The sequence below is a fragment of the Giraffa tippelskirchi genome, chromosome 5 (genome assembly GCF_054371585.1).
Source record: "Giraffa tippelskirchi isolate mGirTip1 chromosome 5, T2T-mGirTip1v1.2.pri, whole genome shotgun sequence".
Taxonomy (NCBI): domain Eukaryota; kingdom Metazoa; phylum Chordata; class Mammalia; order Artiodactyla; family Giraffidae; genus Giraffa; species Giraffa tippelskirchi.
In genome coordinates this window covers 45,336,821-45,360,914 of record NC_137279.1, presented here as the reverse complement: position 1 = coordinate 45,360,914, position 24,094 = coordinate 45,336,821, and the positions used below count along the sequence as shown (strand labels likewise).

Genomic DNA, 24,094 nt, shown 5'->3' with positions numbered 1-24,094 from the left:
GTCTAAAGAAACAAAGAAAAGAATGCTCACTTGATTGATAGTATTGAAAAGGAATGATATAATTGGAATGATTTTGGTCAGTATCTCCACTGATCATTTCTCATTAATCAACTTATCAGTACGTTGACACTCATTTAATGAGTTTTGTTGCTCTGTCCTTTCTGATGATGAAATAATTTATTAACCTGCAATATGAATACCAGTCATGTAGTTAGCATATAAATAGACCATAAACTACTAGACAATTAAGTGACCTCTCCTCTCTAAATTTATTTCTGTTTTAATATAGCCTTAACTTAAAGGTCTAAGTAAATGTGTAGCATTGGACAGGATCCATGGAATTTACACCAAGAAGAATGGATAACAGAAAAAGTCAGACATTCAAAATTTATACAGGTGTTATTTATATCCATATTGTTTCATGATAGAATGAAATCTTTAGGTACAGTTGTAGAAATTTAGAGCTGACCCATAATTTACAGCTGAGGTCACTGAAGACTAGAAACCTACTAAGTGATTTACTCAAAGTAATGGACTAAATTGGTGACATAGTCAAGATTGTTGGATTCCATGAATCCTAGCTCCAGGTATAATGTTCTTTTTATTACACCAATTGGCCTTTATAGAAATGAAATGAACTTAGGTGGGGGTATGCATTGGATTAACTCTAGGAGATCTTTGTAAATCTAAAATTTGAATAAAGCTGCCAAAAATAAGGAATGTTTTAAGTATATTCAAGACACATCCTCTAACTCCCACTTCTAACTACTCTGGATTCCCTCTTTTGTAAAAATGTTCAGCCACTGCTGCTATGAATCTCTTCCACCTCTAACATTCACATGTACTATTTGCTGTATTCCTCAAGTGTAGGAAATTCTTAAATGTAGTAACTCTGAAACCCCAGTCTAGGTGAGATCTCTGCTATTGTACATTGTGAATTCTTTTTCCAGTTTAGGAAGGTTCAAAGATTTCCTTTCGGTATTTTAATGAACTGTCCTAATCCTATGGTCATTAAGTTCATACGGGTCACAACATTTGGCACTTTGATGCCCATAAACCTAAATATACAGGGTGCAGGGGAGGAATTTCTTACTGTATTCTTGGGCCTGAAGCAGTCTTGGTACTGATGTAACTGTGCTAAAATGGGATTGTAGGAGTGAGTGAAGGGACTTGTTTGTGTTGCTGCAATAGTTGTCAGAGCCCTTAGGAACTGCTACTATCATTCCTTTGCTTAATCACAAAATGTCAGCCATTTAATTAAAATGAGACCTAAAAGATATATATGTGTGTGTGTGTATATTTTACATAGCTAGATATTAGAATACATATATGAATTGTATATTAGAAAGCTTTTAAAAACTTAGAAGTTAAAAACTTGTAAACTTTCTAATAGCAAGAGTTTAATTTTATTCTAGGCACCAGCAAGAACAGAAAGGAGCATAGTATTTTCTTGCTGTCATTTCTTGTTCACAAAGCACAGAGGAAAAATTTTTCAAAACCTACCGAATCAAGATCCTCTGTCAAATAATTCTTGTCCAGTTCAACTCGATAAAAAATGTTGCCTTTTTTAAATGGAAACTCTTGGATGTATATGTCTAATATATTTGTTTACTCAAAATATGAAGTATTAGATAACAAACAACCTTCTGATACAAATAGTGAGCATTACCCAGATATTGAACGTATAATCTTTTCTTTCACACTTCCTATTTAACTTCATACATTGCTTTTGCCAGTGGATGTATCCATTAAGTATCATCATAATGCCCGGACCTCAATCCTAGATGCTAAGACTGACAGTGGAGAGAAAACAGATGCATTTAATGTTTCATAATAGAGAGTACCTGAACATGCAGTTATGGTGTACATTTTTCCTTCTATGGTTTAAAAAAAAAAAGAAGAAAGAAAGCATTTGATTTAAGAGACAGAACCAAAGAAAGACCATTTATAAACATTTTTATTCCTCCTTTACACAGTGGAAAGAGTCCTAAAAATAATTTGACTGAATCTTCTTATGTTAATGTCACGTGCACTAAGGAAGTGATTTCCAGGTGTTTTTTGATATCTCTAAGCCATTGATCTGCTTTTGAAAGATTTCCAGGTAATTCTGTGTATCCTTCACCTTTGTGAATCGCAGCACTAATGGTTCTTATATTTAATGAAATCTTTGTTATGCATCTGCATAAAATTATTTATGTTTTTAACCAGACAGAATATTTAATTACCCCCGGTTTATCTCTTTATAAGATTAGATTTGGGGATATCATTTTTTTAAGGTGATGCATTTCTGACTATTTTTTTCATACTGATAGACAAGTTGTTTTTGTCATTCATGCTCAGCAAAATGACATTTCAGGATAGTGAGAGAAGAGTAGTAATTGATGGAGGGAAGTGGACACCATTATAAAATAACTGGCTCAAAAATTGTAAAGTATTTTTTTTGTTGTTTATTCGAAAGAAATTGATGCATATTAAAAACTGTTTTTATTGAGGTCACTGAGCCGATAAAAGTGTTTTATAGGGTTCCATTTCTGAACTTTGCTCTTTCCTTTAACATACAGTGTTGTCTAGAAGAACACATACCATGTTGATAAATTATAAATCAGCCATTAAACCTTCCATGTTTAATAAATGATCAATACATTTGTTGATTAAGTTCTCTATTCAGTATCATTTAATTCTCAAAACAGTCACATTGGATTGTTACTGTTATGTACCTGTGTGTCATAGATCAAGTTGAGATGCATAGATATCAATAGCATACACAAGGTTACACAGTGAGTGAGGGGTAGAACTTGAATTTACATTTAAGTTCTCTGACTTGATTCCATAATCTTACCCACATTGCCCTCAACTGCCTCCTACACAGTATGCTTCCTTGTCCCCATTATCGTGACCTTTACCCTATCTCTCACAGTCCTCCTGTAGGCTGACCTTATTTCTGACTGTATCATTGTAATAAAGCCGATTAATAAAACAAAGGAATGATCAGCTGTCATGGTTTGCCTGGAACTTCCCCAGTTACAGAACTTTTATTAAAAATCCTTCATGCTGGGAAACCTCCTCAGTTGTAGGCAAACTGAGAATTCTTGGTCACATTCATCCTATTCCTGTTCTTCACTCAAATCCTACCCCTGCATCTCATTTCATTCCTCATCCTTCAACCCTTGGTATCTTGGAGATGAGATTAGATAATTAGGTATGGATCAAGATTTTTAAAAATATAGGTACGTCTTGTTATTAAAAAACAGTATATATTCTGATATTCTGTATCTATGCTTTTTAAGATAGTCTTGTCAAAATGTGGACAGTTAGCACATTAGTGCATGCAGAGTTTTATTTTGCAGTGCATAGAAAGCGTATAAAGTGAATTGGCATGATATACATTAAACTACATATTTTATTCAATATTATTATGTATTATTTGAAGTCTCCATAAGAATTCTTGTGTATTATAAAAGATCTTTATAGCATTTTAAGGTTTTGTTTTTATAATGTAATATATTTCTATGTTAGAACAATAGACATATTTTTTAAAATTAAGGACAGAGCATATATTTAACACAACAGACATTCCATTATATACTTCTCTTTCTCATTGTGGCAAGATAGAAGTAGAAGGAAGAAGAGAGTGTTGTCTGCAAGAGAAAGGGAAAAAGGAGAAAATCAGAAGCATGAAGAACAAAAGAGGAAAGAGAAGTAGACAAATTCTTTTTGGACATTTCTGATCAGTTTTACTATTTAGGACGTATTGCCATTTGTGCACATTGGGTTTGATTTTCGGGTTCCAGTTAGTAGAGAATCAGTGTACCTAAATTTAGATAAAATAAGAGAATATTCATTTTTAAAAGGTTTAACAATGTATTTAGGGTTCATTCAGCTCTCTGTAGACAAGTCAAAACACTCACTTCCCTAAAGTCTATGCAATGCATGAAATATGTATTGAGCATTGAGTTCAGTTGGGCAGCACATTTAAGTACTATACTGAGCATAGCTTGCTTAACTGTATTTAGTTTCTGGTTTATAAGACACTGGATAACATATAACAGTATAACATCATCACATTTTATAAGATTGGTATCTCTATGTTCTTATATGGAGTTCTGTTTTGAATTTGATATTGACTTCAGAGTTTGAGTAGGCACTTTCATATATTATCATGTTAAGGAGTAGAATAATTACTTACTCCTCAAATAAGTTAATTATCAATCATCCTGCTAATATAATTTTTTCACATGTGTTTTTTGTGAATGCATTTCTTATGTATTCCCTTAGGTATATATATGTACATGACTGAGCAGGGTTAGGGGCCCCATCGATATACATGACTATAAAGTGACAACTCAGAACTCATGTGTATCTGTATGGTGATAATCATAACTTTAGGTTCAAATTGGAAGAATAAGATCAGTTATTGTTACTATTTTTAATTGCATTAGCTTTGCACAAGCTCTTTCCCCCTTGAATTGCTTAATTTTTCACTTGAGGCTATTTGGTTATCTCTTTTAAGATTGTTGTTTTTGTATTAATGGGTTTAAAGAGGTTCCAACTTTATAGTATCTGTACTACATATTTTCATCAAGTGTTGAATATTTGACTTTCATATTCTTTTTCTTTCAAAGGGTTGATATTTCTTTATTACAAATAACTGCAAAAGAAGATATTGCCTTGCCTTACAAAATAAGATTTAGGTTTGATTTACAGCCACCACCAAAGAAACATTTCTGTAAATAAATATTTTATAATAGCAATAAACTCCCAAGAGAAATTATTGAAAACCATCTGTACATATCTAGAAGAAGATACTTGTCTCTTTGAAATTGTTTAGATCAAACTTTATTTTAAAAAGGGAAAAAGAATCGATGAACTCACAAGTGTAGGTAGTGTGCTACCGAGGGGCAAGTTTTTCACTAACACCACCTCTAGCCCAATGAGTGGAGTTGGATAGTAATACTTGCTACAAAAGTACGAAAAAGAGAAAAGAAAAAGAAAAAAAAAAAGGGAAAAAGAAGATTGATGTTTGCTTTCAAAAGTTAATTTAGGCTTTAGTTCTTAGGACTTACACAATAATGGCTCTTACTCCCATGGGTTTAAAAATCAGTTTATTATTGTAAAGTATTCAATAAAATGTTTCTTTTTACACTTGAATTAGGCAGCTGTAGGGTTTGTAAGTATCAAAAGTTCTTTGACTAATTATGTCCTCTTTCCAGAATATCTTGCTCAGCATTCAGTTGTTTTTCAAAACAATATTTTCCTGTTTTTGAAGACTATTTTCTTACTATGCAGTTGGAGAATTTGATGCTGGATAAAGATGGCCACATAAAAATCACAGATTTTGGACTTTGCAAAGAAGGGATCACTGATGCAGCCACCATGAAGACTTTCTGTGGCACACCAGAGTATCTGGCACCAGAGGTAGGCTGTCTTTCCATTTACAGAAAAATAAAAATAACACTAACGTTTTGCAAAGTAAACCATTTAAGCATTTTAAAAAACTGCAGTGTCTACTACTTTGACCTGGATTTCAACATGAATCAAATCTCTTTTACCCCCACTTGTTTAACATGGTATTCTAGGGCAAAAATGTATATAAATCAGCACAAAGATACTGGTAACTGCAATCAAGTCAGTTTTTACTTGTTGGCCATATGTGGTTTTTTTCCTTGATTATGCCTATTTTTATTCACTTATTAAAATTAAATATTTCAATGACTTCAGCAAGAATGTTAACAGTTTTATAAACCATTTTGGATTTTCCTTAGAAACAAAGAAACAATGATAATTCGTATTTGTAATTTTGTGGGTTTTCATACTTAATTATTAGAAAGGATTTCACTGGAAAAGTTAATGAAATGGCAGTGGCTACATTTTGGAAATCATGCTAAACCAAAGCAAGCTTCAACCAGTGCCCTCCCATGCTGAGAATTCCATAGTGATTCACTGATTTGGTTGTTCAACAAATATACATTATTCATCTACTATACATTGGATATTTTTCTAGGTGTGTGGTTATAGAAACAAGACACAAAGGACCCTGCTCTCAGGGAACTCATTTCTGGTGGAGGGAGACAGAATAAAAATAAATATATAGCATAATGTCATGCAATGAATACGTGTCATGAAGGGAAAGAAGCTAGATAAACGGAGGTTGTGGTGGCTGTGTTAGGTAGTGTTCTCATTACTATTACTGCAAAACCTGACCATTTCATGTGATCGAAGGTTCTGAGTCAGGATAGCAGGAATGACTGCTCTATGATACACAGGGCACGGCGGTGGGTGACTCTGTGGCTGGAGGCCGAAATCTGGAAACTCCCCACTTTAGGTGTCTGACAGTTGATGCTGACTGTCAACCGGTGCCTTACAGGGCTCTGAAAAGCCTCAGCTTCCCCATATGGCCTGGCTTCCTCATAACCTTGTGGCTTCAGAGTAGCCAGACTGTTTTGGCTTTGGGTTCTAAAATGTCCTGGGGAACAGTTTAGAAACTGCTTCATTTTTTTTTTTTTTAACGTAGCAAACCATGAAGAAATCTTTTATTAATTTTTTAAAAATTTCTCTTTATAGTATATTTTTAAAACTTTATTATCATATACCATAAAATTCAGCCTTCTCAAGTGTGTACTAGTGGTTTGTAGTATGTTCAAAGTTGTGCAATGCAACCATCACCACTATCTAATTCCAGAATATTTTCCTCACTCCAGCAAAGAAACTCCATACATGTTAGCTCCTGCCTAACCTCCCCTCCTGCTAGACAACTGCTAATCTACTTTTTCACTATAGGTGTGTCTATTCTAAACATTTCATACAAATGGAATCGTACAATACATGGCCTCTTGTGTATGGCCTCTTAGTTTATTTTCAAGGTTCATCCATGCTTTAGCATGTTTTTGGTACTTCATTCCTTTTTATGGCCAAAATAATATTCTGTTGTATGAATATAATACATTTTGTCTATCCATTCAGCAGCTGATGGACATTTGCATTGCTTTCAGGTTTTGGCCAATAACGCTTCTATAAACATTTCTCTGTGAATCCCCTTTTATGACTTCGTTTCAGGAATTGCACATCATTTCTGCATATGCTGAAACATTCCTGAGCCTGCATGTATTTAAGGGGGTAGTGACATAGATCCCACCTCTCCATGGCAAAAACATGTGAGATGGGAGATACTGTTGCAGCCCTCTTTGGAAAATATAATCTTCTACAGATAGGATGTTCAGGGAAAGTGATGTTTAACCAGGGACCTGAATACTAAGAAGCATCTATTGTAAAAATACAGGGGACAGGTTTTCCAAACACAGGGAACAGCTAGTATAAGACCTGTGAGGCACAAGTTCAGTTCTTCTCTCAAACTCCAACAAGGTTAGTGTGACTAGAGCAAAGGAGGGAGGCATTTATTTTTGATGGATGATGATAACTATTTGTTGAACATGTATTATGTGCCACATGCTATATATGTACATTGCAAATTTGGAGTAACCTTTTGAGATAGCAAACCTGTTCTTTTTAAAGGTAAGGGAACTGAGGATCAGAATTTTTTAATGTAATCTGTATACAGGTAGGAGGCGGTAGAGACAGAAACAGGATTCTAAGGAGGTTCATCTTATAAAGCCTATTTTTACTTTTTTAATCTTATAACATGGTAGCCAAAAAAAAAATCACTGTTTCAAGGCCACTATAGATGTAAGTAATTGCCATTTTAAAAATAGATGCTTTGTAAATGCTCAACAGAAAAAGTAATCAAAAGAATTATGAAATGGGAATATATTCAGAATGATACTAACATTCCTTATATGTATAGTAACTAATGCCAGTTTATTACTACAGTAGCTCTTTTCAATTAGAGATTAAAATTACATTTCAAGAATTTTAAGTTTTTGTAAATAAATGCTAGTAATTTGAAATATTAGCAGTATTCTTCACAGTAAATTTCCAAATATTATTTTATCAAAGTCTGCCAAAAGTAACATTTTTTTTCTGTTATAAAATCTGGAGTTTAAAATATTCCATTTTTGTAGCTGAATTTGGTAAAAGTTTAGAATAATGTTTCTTGTTTATTCAAATACAAGATCACATTTTCTAGAACAGGATTGTTTTTGTGAATGTCATGAAAAACAAAATCTTTGTTTCTCTGGAGCTCCAATTGCCCCTGCTATACATTTGCCACGGATGATGATATCCCATATTTAGAATAACAAAATTAGTTGTATCACAATTAGGGGAAATTATTTCTGTAGAAGATAAATACATCTCATTTCAGAAGCAGATGATCTCCTAAGAAACAAAGATATTGTTTTTATATGCAAATGTCATCAACTGAAGAACTAAACCAGGAATTTAATCCAAGAAGAGTCCAGTTGTTTCTGAATAGAAAGTTTACAGTTCACAAGGAATTATCAGTTTCTTCTTAAAGACAGGTAAACCCTTTCTGTATACCTTTTTAAAAAATATTGCAGAAGGGTTTAAAAGCAGTTTATATACACGATGGCTGAAAGATGTCAGTTCATAATTAACATCTTGACCTTATTTTCACAGGGGAGAGTGATCGTTGTGGTTACTATTTGAGGATGACAAAACTTGAGACAACTAAACTTCTCAGGCAGTCTCAATTTTTATATTTTAAGCATTTGTGTCAAACTGCGTTTTGTTAAATCAGGGTAACTGTTTTATATTCTTACTTTTAAAAACAAGAATTTAAGTTCTTTCTTCTGGTCTCTGGTGTAGACCATTTCACTGAAGAACACTCATTCATTCATTAAAGAAATATTTATTGAGTATTTACTAGGTGTCATGCATTCTGTTAGGTGCTGGGAATACGAAGATCATAGAGATGTTTTTTGTCGTCCGGTAGCCTGTTGTATTTACTAAGGTGATAGGATATGGAGAAGAATCATTCCTGTCCAAGAAAATAATTGCTTTACCAGAGTTATGTACAGTGCAGTGAAAGGAAAGGTGGTGGAAGGGTCTGGTGGCAGTAAAGAGGAAGCAGACTGAGAGGAGGCTGGATGTGTAGATCAGGATCAGAATGGGAAAGAGTTCAGGTTTATCTCACGGACAAGGGAACATCACGTGAACTGAGAGCAGGGCAATAATATGATCCAGATATGCATGGTCAGAATTAGAGAGGGATTGGCAAGAGCTTAAACTAGCCTTTTCCCTTTACTGCAGATGCTATCGCTCACTTTCTTTGAACCTTGACATTTCTAGTACATAGCATTATTGATGCCAGACTTTCCTTGTTAGTTTGTCAGTAGTAGTTGTTTATCAGACCTGGAGTACGTGCCTGAGTACTGCTTCTCTTTTGAAGGGCTCCTTGTCAGTATATTACCTTCTCCTCACATGGGAGACCTGTTTATACAGTATGGAGACCTCTCATTCGTCTAGCAGTGGCCATCCTTTACCTTTTCAGCTAGTTTTGGAGGGAATTTGTTTGCTTGTTTGTTCTGTTTTTTTGGCCATGCCCCAAGAGATGCAGGATCTTGGTTCCCTGACGAGGGATTGAACTTGTGCCCCTTACAGTAGAAGCTAGGAGTCCTAATCACTAGGCCTCCAGGGAATTCCCTAAACTGTTTTAATTTGGTCAGAATGCTTTGTTACTTAAAGATGGTTGCAGGATATTTTAAAAAATACTTCAAAAATACTGTTAGAAATCAGTTCAAAACTGATGTATTAACTGTACTATATCTCAGACTTACACCTGATTTTTAAATGAACTGAGTTTTAAATGAACTTAGATTTCTTCTTAAAGACCACAAGGAAAAGAAAAATTTTATGATATAAAAATGCCATTTGTTAAAAAAAAGGATTTTTTTTAAAGTATTTGTTCTCTTCTTTTGATGAAGAACTGTGTACCTTTTTTATTAAAGGGGGAAAAAGTATCTTTTTAAAAAGATGTTGCAGAGATACAGTCCTAATGGGCATATAAACTATACATTTAGTGTGCTGCATCTCTAAAGCTGCATTAGTATAGATAGTTTTAAAGTGGTTTTGCTCTTTCTTGTATTAGAAGGAAATAAATTTGACCTGCCGTATATTATGGACTATGGTATTTTGAAGGGATTTTCTTTTCATCATCTCTACTATATTCTCATGCCTAGAAATATAAAGAAATTAGAAATCATATATAAAATCTTACTGTTAAATTTTATTATTTGATTTGGCTCTCACTGAATCCAAACCATCCTTTTATGCAGTGCTAATTATTTAGAGTCTCAGCTTTGCTCTTGAGTTAGCAGTACCTGATCAACTTTCCAACTGTAAAACAGTTTGAAAATCAAATGTAGCTTACATGCAAGACCCAACAAAATTAAAAGTGTTAAGTACGTTTTGGCAGTTCACTTTTATTATGCCCAGTCCTCAAATGTACCAGCAGATAATCATCTGAATGTTAGTTATTTTTCACATGCTTATGTGATCACACAAAAAGTACATGCTAAAAAGAAGCAGATGGTGACAGATGGGGAAGGTTGAATAAGGTGGTTTTGGAAACCTAGAGAAATGCACTTCTGTAATAGTGTAAAAATAAAAATTATTTGATAATCAAGTTAGAACTAACAAAAAGATTGCAGAAAATGACTTGATTGTTGGAAAATACATAGTATCTAGTTGTGGTTGCTATTCAGAAAAAAAATGTATATAATGTTATTTCATATGTGTAAAATGCTATGTTTTTCAGTGGCTGAAAATGCATTTTTAATGTATTCCTAGTTTTTGAAAACTCATTTTTAGAAAATAGTCACTGGGTATCATTTTATTCACTTTTCTTTTGAAGCCTACTAGCTTCAATATCTTTTGTAATATGTATTTTGACAGTATCTGAAGTAGATGAAAATATTTTGATACAAAGATTTGCTTAAAGTCATTGTGATTCTTTATAGATAATAGTACAAATGAAAGGCCAAAAGTATACATTAACTTCTTCAGAAGGGTGGAGAGAATCATATTAATTAAGGGTGAAGATAGTTGGTAGCCTGGAGTATAGTGTACATAGGTGGAGTAGTTAGAACCAAACTTGATTTTAAGTGTACTGAATGGAATTTTATTTTAAATACAACAAAGAATAAATGAAAAAGACATCATTTTATAGGCCTTATCAGTATTATCTTGAGGAGATCTTAAAATGAATGAAGTCAGTTATATATATATACATATATATTTGTACATTTAATCTGTAGATAAAAATAGTAGCACACATAGTTACATTTTGCTTATCCTTGGGCAAAATTCTACTAGTTCTAACAGATTATGAAACTAAATCTTAAAACTTCTAAGCTTTTTGTAAAAATTACGTTATTTTAGTAGCTTTTCCCAAACTGTATACATCCCTAATATTTTATTTAATTCTTAATGATGCATGTAGCACTTGTCCTCTTGAAGTATTTTTGAAAGCCTTCACTTTTTGATGGTTCTAAAACGGTCTCATCACCAATATTAAGGGGGAAATTAACTGAATGAGCACAGTGATTAGTTCAGACAGAAGTTGTCTGCTTTGTTGTTAGAATTTTTATTTAAGGACGTCTGTCATGAGTTGGCTATTTATACTGTTTCTGGATAGTATTAAAAACCATCCCATTTTGCTGTACATCTGAAACTAACACAGTATTGTAAATCATCTATAGTTCAATAAAAAACTGCGTAGTTAAAAAAATTCCCACTTGGTCCCCAGATTAGATATTGTTTAAATATAAACAAAAATGATATTTTTAGTTCAATGTTAATGTCTCTCAACATTTATAAGTAGCAGCTTTTACTTCCCTCGAGTTCTGTCAGGTTTTTTTGTAGCTATTTTTCACCTAAAGTTCTTTTGAGTGTTATATAGTCTTTTGATTTTAACAATCAGAATATTTGCTTTCAGTACTTTGGAATGATTCTAATTTAAGCACAGAGTTTAATTTTAAATTCTCTGAGACATAACATATACAAAACCAACCCTAACTGGGAACACTAGTGATTGCCTATAGTGTTTTATAACGGCCATTTTTACTTTGATTACAAAGACGCAGTTTCTTAGAACCCCATAATATCTGTTGCTTCAGGATAGAAAGGAAGTATAGGAATCTCTGGGAAGATACCTGTGAGTATGATTGAATCACCACTATTGTATCCATTTAGCTTTGCCTGTTCTTCTAGCCAGAGAATGCTTCTGAAAGTAGGATATTAACTGCATGCAAGTACTTTGTGTTTGCATGCTAGGAGGTAGCCATAAAGCTTACAGCATCTTAATTCAGAGCAAATGGCACAGTTTCAGTCTCTTGAGAATCATTAGAGCAGTTGAAAACTGGATATAAAGTATATATTTATGAAGAAAATAGCAGTCAACCATGGAATTCATCATTCTTGTGAAATGTATGTAATAGTTCTGTAGCTGCAGTACATTTTAGAATCCGAATTAGAAGATTTACAGGTCATCTTTTAGCAACATTTCTGTGATGTTAGGAATATTAATGGATTGCTGTAGATTATATAGCATATAACTGTGTGTTTATATATAAAACACACGTTATCAGTTACCTGAAATATAAGGTTACCAGAGAAAAAAAAATTTTTGAATTAGCGGTAAATTGGTTCATCCAAGTTCGCAGTTTACTTTCACAACATAGGTGTACAGACAGTTTGTTTAGATGTTTAATTTTTTCCCCCATCTGTTCTGTCAGTATTATTGATTGAGCAGTAAGCCACTCCAGGGCATACATAGCTTCCTCATAACTACTTGCCTTGAGTGCTTTGTGTGGCCTGGCGAACAAGCTGAGAAAGGTGTTCCTTCAGCCTCCCAGTAAATCTTAATTGGTAAAAGAATATTGAAATGAATATGCCTTTTGAAAGGACCCATTCACGAAATAAATATTTACTTTGGGAACTTTAATTGATGGTATCATTTTAAAATACAAAATTTATTATTTAATGTCATTCTTTGAAATTGATAACCATTCAAGAGCTGTTCATAGTGAGTTTTTAAAACTCAGCTGGTTTTTGATAAGTGGAAGTGTGTACATTAAATGTTACCAAGTATTAATCAGGTATTACCAGATCATTTAAAAGTAATTGATAACCTGCTGTGACTTCCTTGAATCTTGGATTTTATTGTATTAGAAAGTGAAGCAATTTCTGGCTCCTTGTTTCCTAGAGCTTGGGCTCTGTTTGGGGTTTATTGATGTGACCTCTCACCATTTTTTAACATTTACATTCTTTTAGTGTTTCAGATCCCCACTTGTTCTTCATCTCTGGGCATTTGTGTTAAATGTTCTTGTAACTTGAAGCTACATCTAGGGTTACAGACAATAGGTATAGAAGGAAATACCAAATATCTTCTTTCATATTTTAACTTGATTTTACTTTAAACGTTAATGACATTGATTTCATGGAAAAGAACATTGTCTTTGGTTCTTCAGGATAGCTCTTTCAGTAAATTATTTCTTTAGAAGCAGATTTTGATCTGCATATATATCCAGCTTATATGATAAATTGCATTGTAATGGAGTTTGAAATGTGTTAACATTGCTGTACTTCTACATTACCATGTATCTTACTCTTTGGATCAGCCCTGCTGCTAACCATGAAGTGAATTAGCCTTTTTGCTAGGAGGGGAAAAAATCATCAGAGGTAATCAGAAGGAACTGCACCTCTTAGGTTAAAGAATGTGAATTTTATATATTACTAGGCTGTGGGTGTTAATTTCAGTCAGGAATTTCTACATTATTTCAAAGTATTATATTTTGATTTAGATGTAAGGAGAAAAGATATTGTATGAACAGTGGTAACATGTTTTATAGTATATCCACATGTAGAATATTATAATCACTTTTATTTTTATTTTCTGTGTATTTCATCTTCCAGCTGTCTTGAGGTATGAGTTGAACAGAAATCTTGCTTTTTAATTGATGACAAAGACTGCCAGATAAAGAGGACTGGCTGAGTTGTTAGGATATTTTCTCCTCAACATTGCCCGAGTTTTACATGTCACTGAGATAATATGTTAGTTACATCACATTTGTTCAGTACAGAGTAATACAGCAAACAGTTCTAATTGTAGCATTATGTATGTATATTTCAATTAAAGCTTGTATGTTCAGAAGCAAAACCACTTATCTTGAGAATCTGTGTTCATTTTACGAAGCTAAATAAAATATGCTTTATTTTATCAAACAGATTTTTTTACAATACAGTTTTATTTTTCAGTTGCTTATTTCTCTTCAAAAATAAAACCTTTTTTTATGTACTCACTTTCCCTTCTGGCTGCAAACCAGGTATTTAAACAAAAATAAAGGATTGCCAGTTTTGCCAGCTGGGGATGAGAACCCGGCTGGTGAAATGTGGGTTCGGGAGGCAGTTAATCCAGCTTTTATGCTTTTTATGGTTTTATGAAAAAAGAGGTTAAAAACCACATTTGGCTCTTCTTTGTGTGTACCACTGTTTTGTTGGTGTTGTAGGAGTGCAGAGAGGTTACTTAGACTTTAAAATTTTTGTTATTAGGTAAAATCCAGCATCTATTAGATAAAGGCCTACAGACAGTACATTCTGCTAATTGGCCATGGAATAGATTAAAAAGTCACTGGTGTTTAAAAATTACATTACTATACAAATACAGTATCTTGAAATAAAATATTGAGAGATCCAAATGATTAATTTCCACTGATTGAGGAACATATCTGTAGAAAGGTAATCATATTTTTCCTGGTACAAACGGCAAGTTATGTTTCAATTTGAACAGGTTGCTCTAGCACAGCGTAACTGATACTTGCATATTGTTTCTTACTAAATATATTTTGCATGTAATGTGTTTTGGGAAATAAATTTAAGGGCATATACCAGACAGATTTTGAGTCCATGATTTTTATTGTTTGTGTTTAATAGAAATTGTTGTGAGGTTCTAAAACTTAGGATACTAAAGTTTATTACAACTCAATCAATCAATCTTTATATTCACTCTGTTGCCTAAATATTTCCTGCAAGAGTTTCAATGTGTAGGGTCCTCCAAAAGGTTTCATATATATTTTCATGATTGTTATGCCCTGGATGCTTCTTTAATACAATGCATCTGTTTACTCCTATCTGTCACTGATTTGTATTAGTTCTTCTCAAGTCCAAGAAGGTGTTAGACACATTATGTTCTCTATAATCAACACAGTTGAGCTCTTAAGTTACTTACTGACCACCTTAGCGGAGCCAGAATGAAAAATTAAGTAGGCCTAAATGAAAATGTGTAAGTATGCAAATAGTTTTCTTTTGATCTTTAGGGCACTCATATATTCATTTACTTTGCTTTGCTGTTCAGTGGCTAAGTTATGTCCAACACTTTGCGACCTGACCTTGTGGACTGTAGCATGCTAGGCTCCTCTGTCCTCCACTTAATTCATTTACTTAGAATCTTGCAGTAGGCTGCAAAAAAGGTTGCAATACCTCTTTTTTTTTCACCCCTTATATCTGGCTATATATTGAACATTTCACATATTTGATGTGATTTATATCTTTTGTAAGATTCTTCATAGTTTAAATGTCAAGATCTCAGAATCGCCTACTTAGGTTTTGAAAGTTATGATTCACTTTTGTGTAAAAATCTTATGTTTTATAAATTATGCTTTAAAGGTTAACTTGTAAAAATTAATCTTTTACTGGTTTCACTTTTAGGTGTTAGAGGATAATGACTATGGCCGAGCTGTGGATTGGTGGGGCCTTGGGGTTGTCATGTATGAAATGATGTGCGGGAGATTGCCTTTCTATAACCAGGATCATGAGAAACTTTTTGAACTAATTCTAATGGAAGACATTAAATTTCCTCGAACACTCTCTTCAGATGCAAAATCATTGCTTTCAGGGCTCTTGATAAAGGATCCAAATAAACGGTAAGCCACAAATAACACGCAGTGAGTTACTGATGAATGTGGTTAGAAATTGTGATATGGAAATTAATTCACGTATAACTAACTCCAAGAAGCAATGCATTTGATGCAGACATCTTCCCACTGAGACACTGACTTATTTTTAACTGCATAATATAGAACATTTAAAATTCTTTCTCAACTCTTCCCTAACTTGGAAATTTTATACAGATTTTACCCAAATAAGGATTTTGAGAGTGTTACAAGCAAACAATTTCCTAATTTGCATGGTGCTTGCTATTGTGGGGATAGGAGGATCCTTTTTTTCCCTTTCACTCTCTGGGCTTTATATTTCTGCTGATTTACATTATAAAACGGATAGAACTGTCTCTATACTCTCCTCCCAACTAACCTATGTTAACATATCTAGCTACTTTTTTGTTTGTCGTTTGAAGATAATTCTTTTTCATGCATGGCTGAAAGGACTAGTGGAAAAAATGTCTTTATACACTTTGTATTTCTATTTTTATAGCTACAGCTATGACCTGAAAAATCCTATAGTTCTTTGCTTAATGAGCTATAGTATTCTTTGTTCATGTTTATATATTTATTTATACATACATTTTATAAGTCACACATGAAATGACTATTAATTATAAAATGCCTCTTAATCTTAATCTATGTGTTTGTGTATACAGGTAAATTCATTGTTCCATTAGATATATATACATATCACTATTTCCCTGAAAATCTCTCAGACCTTAAGTGTCTTAAGGGTAGACCATTTCATATATTTAACTTTTTGTAACACTTCACATAATTTTCATAATGTTCTCTTAGTGGTTGATGCTCAGTGTATATTTGTTGACAGACTGAATTAATGAGTGAAGGAATAAGTAAATTCTAAAATGTGCGCTTTGTTTACCTTGGAGAAGGTTTCTATCACACACTTACAGCTTTTAAATTTGTGAGGAGCATGATTTTCCCTTCGGCAGAAATAAGCAAACATAATAAAAGAGGTACCATCTTTTTGCTTAGTGAAGAACCATTCAAAAATGTTTCTGAATCCTGTAACTGAGACCTTACCTTATATTTATAAAGTAATTTTGTGTTCTTTGCCAGGACATTCGCACATCTCTTATTTCCGTTGCTTTTTAGTAGCCTGTGGAGTAGAAAGGATTGACATTATTCTCATTTCCATTTGACTGGGAGAAAATGAGGCCCAGGGAGGTTTAAGTGATTTATCCTAGTCCTTACAGAAAATTCGTGTGGAACAAGAATAGAGATCAAGTTTTTATGTACCTATTTGATATTTATCTTGTATCTTCTTTACATTGCACCATGGTCTTGGTTTAGGTTTTAAAATGTATTCCATTTGATGTGATTGTTTCACAACTGTTGTAACAAGAGGTACTTGGCTATAGATAATCTTATAAATGGAGCTAGGATTTCTATTTTATCTACTTGAGTTTGCCTTAGGGCAGTGAATTTTTAACCCATCTTTTTCTGACTTCTTGTTTTCATGTCTCCTTTATTTTTTTATTGTCATTTCCCCACCTTCCACCCTCCCCCCACCCTCTGAGAATAGCACATAGTAATTACTGAATACATGCGAGGGGACTTTCTAGAATGTTAGTGGCCTGGTACATAGGACAACTTTTAAAGTTTTGTCTACCCAGAGGTTGATACTGTCTAAAGGAAGATGTGCTATTTTAAACTATCTGTTATTTTCTTTTTAAGGAAAGCCCCTCCACTGCTACGTTAAAATATTAGGAATGCAAGGAAGAAGAAGATGAATAATCTCTGTTTTAGGGATTCATAGAATAATGTGGGGTACAAAACATACAGATGCTCAGGCTAAACTACAGACAAATGCTATGGAAATTACTAGCTGTCTAGGGGATTGGAAAACTTGAGCTGGCTTATGAAGGGGGTGGAATTTGCAGTGATTTTCATGCAGAGAATTTTACATGTAAATAACAGCTCACAGGTGAACATGGCATTTGAGAAGTTCATCAGCTGGAGCATAGAGTATGAGTTGGGTGACATTGAGAGATGATGCTCATGTGTTAGATCCTAAGGACCTTATGCTTCTTAGAAAATATTTAATCTTTTTTCAGAAGGAGATGAGAAGCCACTGAATTATTAATAAGAAGGGATGGTGTAATCAGATTTGTGTTATGAAAAGATAACTCAGGCAGCTTTGTCATGGATAGATTAGAACAGTGAAGGGCCAGGGGCAAGTAGGCAGAGTAATTGAGAATACATATGGAATTGTTCACATAAAGAGATGGAATCCATCCCAAAACAGTGGTAAATAGTGCTAAGTAGACTTTGTGAATGATTAAATAGAAATGATGAAGAAGTGGAAGGACTTTGGGATGCCTCTGAGGTTTCCAACTTGGATGACTAGTCTGGAGAATGGAGTTATTATTGACAGAGTAATAGAGTGGGAGAACAGGCAAAGGAGGAGGCTTGATGGGGTGGATGTTGATACTAGTTTTGCTATACTGAGTCTGAGGTTTCTGTAGAAAACCTAGATGTCAAGCAGGCAGCTGAAAATAGTACCAGTGCTTACTAGAAACACAATAGCTGATTTCCTCCAGGTATTTACCCAGGAATGGGATTGCTGGGTCATATGGTAGTTCTATTTTTAGTTTTTTAAGGACCCTCCATACTCTTCATAGGGAACCTCCCAATTTACATTTCTTCCAACAGTATAGGAGGGTTCCCTTTTCTCTACATCCTCTCCAGCATTTATTGTTTGTAGATCTTTTTAATGATGGGCATTCTGATCAGTGTGAGGTGATACATCATTGTAGTTTTTGATATGCATTTCTCTAATAATAAGTGATGTTGAGCATCCTTTCATCTGTTTGTTGGCCATCCGTATGTCTTTGGAGAGATGTCTATTTAGGTCTTCTGCTAATTTTTTCACTGGGTTGGTTCGTTGTTTGTTTTATTGAGCTGCATGAGCTGTTTGTATATTTTGGAGATGAATCTCTTGTCAGTTGCTTCATTTGCAAATATTTTCTCCATTCTGAGGGTGTCTTTTTGTTTTGTTTATGGTTTCCTTTGCTGTGCAAAAGCTTTGAAGTTTAATTAAATCCCACTTGTTCATTTTTGTTTTTATTTTTATTATTCCAGGAGATGGGTCAGAAAAGATCTTGCTCCAGTTTATGTCAGAGAATGTTCTGCCTATGTTTTCCTCTAAGAGTTTTATAGTGTCTGTGCTTACATTTAGGTCTTTTTTAATCCATTTTGAGTTTATTTTTGTGTATGGTGTTAGAGAGTGTTCTAATTTCCTTCTTTTACATGTAGCTGTCCAGTTGTCCTATCCAAGGTGAACTTATTTTCAAAGCAGAAATAGAGACACAGATGTAGGGAACAAATTTATGGATACCAAGGCAGGGTAGGGAGGTGAGATGAATTGGGAGATTGGGATTGACATATATACAATAGTGTGTATAAAATGGATAACTAATGAGAACCTACTGTATAGCACAGGGAAGCCTACTCAATGCTCTGTGTGACCTAAATGAGACAGAAATCAAAAAAGAGGAGATATATGTGTATATATATATATATATATAACTAATTGATTTTTCTTAACAATAGAAACTAATACAACATTGCAAAGCGACTATACTCCAGTAAAAATTAATTTGAAAAAACAGAAACACGAGAACTGAATATTTGGATTTGGGATCTGTAAATATCTCATGGCTGGAGCCATGAGAATAGTGAAAAGAGTAGAATATAAAAAGAAGACACCCTGGGACGGAGACTTTGGAAATGTCAAAAATTTAGGTGGTAGAAAGAAGAGAAAGAGCCAACAAGGACCCTGAAAAGTCTTTGGAAACATAATCAAAGATAGTATGCTGCTGCTGCTGCTAAGTCGCTTCAGTCGTGTCTGACTCTGTGCGACCCCGTAGACGGCAGCCCACCAGGCTCCCCCGTCCCTGGGATTCTCCAGGCAATAACACTGGAGTGGGGTGCCATTTCCTTCTCCAATGCATGAAAGTGAAAAGTGAAAGTGAAGTCGCTCAGTTGTGTCCCGACTCTTCACGACCCCCTGGACTGCAGCCTACCAGGCTCCTCCGTACATGGGATTTTCCAGGCAAGAGTACTGGAGTGGGGTGCCATTGCCTTCTCCGAAAGATAGTATACCTCTCTATTATTCCTATTCAGTTGTTTAAATACTGCTTCAGTTTTTCTGATACTCTTGACTGAATTGCTCTCAGTTCTATCAAAGAGTCAGCTCTCAGTTTGCTTTTATTTCTTATTCTTCATTACTTCATGATTATTCTGTTAGTATCTCTTTCAACGTCCTATGCAAATTTTGTAGGAACATCATAACCTCATGTTGCATTCAGTAACACAAGGAAACTGTAAATCCTATGTTGCTTCTAGTTATGAAGAATCCATAATGGCTGAGGATTTTAGATTGGCTTTCTGATATGGGAATTTGGTATTCTTAGACAAAAATATCTTAATGTAAATCATATTTTGATATTATTTTGAAGTCTTAAATTGTATATTAGGGAGTCATTGACATTGAAATTTTTGACAGTTTCACACTTTGAAGAAGCTTGTGTTAAAGAATCTCTACCAACTTCTAAAATGGCAGTCTAAGATTATATTCTTAGTCTTTGTATAGTATTCATGGCCGATACTTTAGTTATATATGTATTTGATAAATGTAGATTAAATGCTGGCTATGTCCAAAGCCAAATATTGCTTGAGAACTGAGGAGTAACATAAAAATGAATGACTGAAGCTGAATTAAAGCCTTTTATTTCTAAAAATGATTATAGTTTTCCATTTTAACTGCTACTTCACTCACCATCTCATCTATATTTCAGATTGAAAACAGTATTGAACTAAATAATAACATAGATATAAGAAAATACAGTGAACTTCTGAATTTTCTCATACATGCTGCTGCTGCTGCTGCTAAGTCGCTTCAGTCGTGTCCGACTCTGTGCGACCCCGTAGACGGCAGCCCACCAGGCTCCGCCGTCCCTGGGATTCTCCAGGCAAGAATACTGGAGTGGGTTGCCATTTCCTTCTCCAGTGCATGAAAGGGAAAAGTGAAAGTGAAGTCGCTCAGTCATGTCCGACTCTTAGCGACCCCATGGACTTTAGCCTACCAGGCTCCTCCGTCCACGGGATTTTCCAGGCAAGAGTACTGGAGTGGGGTGCCATTACTTTGATGCCTACTTTGAAATGTTAAATAATTCTTTCAGAAGCAAGTATTTTGGTGTTTCTGCTTTACTGGCTCCCTAAGCACAAGCTTAAAACACTTTTTGGATAATCCAATACTGAACTCTCCCCCCAAATGAATTTGCATTCTACCAGGGGAGAGGCATACATAACTTGAAATAGAATGAAAAAGAGTGAGGCCAGGAAGTCCAGTGCTGGGTGTTAACTAAATACAGAGTTGCCAGTCTGAGAGTTCCAAGTATGAACATAACTATTATGATCTGATCCAATCTAAAAGTTCCAGTCAGAGGTGTGATTTATTCTGTATGGATCTTAGGATAAAAGACCTGGATACTGGAAACTATAGGATCATCACTACAGATATTCAGAAATCCGCTGATTGTTTTGTTTTTCCATTCTGACAGTGTGTCAGTGGGTCCTGGATTCTTCCTAGTGATGTATTCCTTATACCTAATAATAACCAGAATTCATTAAAATTGTATAATTGCTTATTTTCTGTGACATATTTGCTTTTCTTCCTACCCAGTGGTGTGTTGGGAGTTGACATGTACCAGCTTAGACTAGTCAGTTGCTAAATATCAAGAATTTTGTGAGCTGGTTGTTGAAAACAGCCATTATTAAAAATTAAATTATATAAACTTACACTTAAACCGGGAACATTAAAATCAAGGATAGAAAATACTCAAAACTCATCATTCTTTGATAATGTTGTTAAATTTTACTCTTCTCTGTACTTTTGAGGATACTTATATATTTTGAGGTTGGAAATACTGTATAATGTTTTGCTTCTGCACATCTTCTATCGATAAATCTAATAATACATATATGTATTATATATTTATAATTTCCCAAGATAGCTGATTATTAAGCACTTACCAGCATGTATCATTCCTAACAATGGGTAAAATCAAATAAAACTTGCTCTATCAAATTCAGATTTAAAAATAGATTTCCTTTATTTTATTTTCCTTCTTGTTTCCCTGTCCTTTCTTTATTTCTTTTTCCTCTTTTCCTCCCATCTTACTTCCTCCTCTGTTATTTTCTATTTCTCTCATCCTTTCTTCATAGTGACTAGTATGTACTGTATGAAACTGAGAAATCTAGAAAACACCTGAATTTCAGATTGTGTCAAGTATCAGTTGAATAAGAGTACCTTCAAAGATGGGGTGAGGGTGATTTTTAATTTTTAATTTATATTGAAACTTGTATAGCTGATTCCATTGCAATGATATTTCATATGTTAACTTTATCATTTCTGTGAAAATTCATTTGAAATATGAAAGCAATTTATTGGTTTCTGTTAGCAGTGTTCTCTAAATTGTTTTTTCTAACCAGTTATGTAGTCTTTTCAGAATTTATGTTGACAAGGGTGCATTTTGACTAAAGTCATTCTAAAATAATTTTGGTTTGAGAATTGACAATAACTACTATTTATTGTGCTAGGTACTTGTTATTTCTAAATACCTAGCATTTAGAAATAACAAGTACCCTAACAATAATCTTCCATGCTGGCATTATTATTCCCACTATACAGATGAGAAAACTGAGATTAAGTGATTTATCATTGTCATACGTCTCATAAGTTCTAGAGCTGCTTGCCTAGTTATGGTTTGTCTCCAAAACTTGTGCTTTTTTCAAATACCATACTGTCCCAAAGCAAATTATTAATAATAGTGTTTTAGGAAAACTAGATCTTACAACAAAAGCTTTTTATTTTTATGGCTATTTATCACAAGAATTGTTTACACACAGAAAGTTACATTTCACAAAAGCTTTGTAGTTATGCATTCAGCTTATGCAAATGTTCTATAATCATTTAATTTTATTTCTGTTCTCACAGCCTTGGTGGAGGACCAGATGATGCAAAAGAAATTATGAGACACAGTTTCTTTTCTGGAGTAAACTGGCAAGATGTGTATGATAAAAAGGTAGGTTATCTTCATGACATTGTATTTTCACCCTATTATTTAATTGAATATTGGAACTTCTTAGCACAAAACATTATTGATAGTTTTTACATCTGAAATGCATTTTGAAATTTTATTCAGTGTTATCAGTTTTTCTCTTTATTATCACAGTAATTTGTTAGTCTACTTCTCATCATTTCATTAATTCAGAAAAAATAAAGGCACCAATGTTATGTTATTCTTCACGAAAACTAGCAAAACAATCATAATTTTGAAACTTTGTCTCTATAAATTTCATTTTAAAGTGAACTCTTCATATTTATTTATACAGTTCCTCATTTTTAAAAGGAATTTAAAGCAGTTTAGTTTTAATATTTAACAAAATAATACGTTTATTTGTCTTCTTTGGGGCTTCTCTTTTACTTGAAATAGAACTTCAAGACTTACAAGATGGATGCTACAAATCATATAATTTTATTTTTACTCTAGTCTGTACTTGTTTCTAATACTGCAGTGTTTACTTAAGTTTAGGAATAGGAAATTATTGTGCCTGATTAATCTTTTAAATTTTTTTTATTTTATTTTTACTACTTCAGATATTGTTAGTACAGTCAATGATTTTGATATTTCAATTTTCAAATGCTCATATGAAAATTTTACTATGAAATTTTTATGTTATTCAGCATTTGCTTATAATTCTTATCTAGCCAGTTTCTGTATTCAGTCCTTCCATTTCAGTTTATTCTAGGTTTTCATGTTTTTCTCTGAAATGTATTAATCAGCAACATTTATGCAGTGTCTTAATTTGTGCCAAATACTCTTCTCTGTTAATGCCTAAAGCAAAGATAGAGTGATACCATAGAGTTGTGAGGAAGTAAGACAAGTGCATCATCTTTGTATTATGTTACAGTAATAGGGAATGTGGTGATTTTAAGCATTTCTTATAACTAGGTGTTTAAAATAGAGGCACCATGTTATGGTACCGCTACTCAAACTTCATTAAACTTACATTTCTTGAGTTCCTATCATGTATAAAGCACTGAGGTAAGTATTGGATCCTTCTCAAACCTTGTGAGAAGTTTGTGATCATTCTTAAGTATCCTCAGTGTTTATTAAGTTCAGGCAGACAGTTATATATCTACTTTATAA

At 33.7% G+C, this 24,094-nt stretch overlaps 1 protein-coding gene across 19 annotated transcripts in view; it reads left to right on the top strand.

Annotated features, from left to right (window-relative positions):
* The window catches only part of AKT3 (AKT serine/threonine kinase 3), a 290,227-nt gene that overhangs the window by 227,293 nt on the left and 38,840 nt on the right, over positions 1-24,094 (top strand). For 18 of the 19 annotated variants that reach the window (XR_014053623.1, XR_014053624.1, XM_081490258.1 and 15 more), the window contains 3 exons: positions 5,287-5,415; positions 15,622-15,836; positions 22,879-22,966. Coding sequence is in view for 16 of the 19 variants with exons in the window: in XM_081490258.1 (XP_081346384.1) it covers positions 5,287-5,415; positions 15,622-15,836; positions 22,879-22,966 (432 nt within the window). In the remaining 3 variants the exon portion in view is untranslated. Of the gene's footprint in view, positions 1-5,286; positions 5,416-15,621; positions 15,837-22,878; positions 22,988-24,094 lie in introns of all 19 variants that reach the window. The other variant, XR_014053625.1, reaches the window with a different exon arrangement.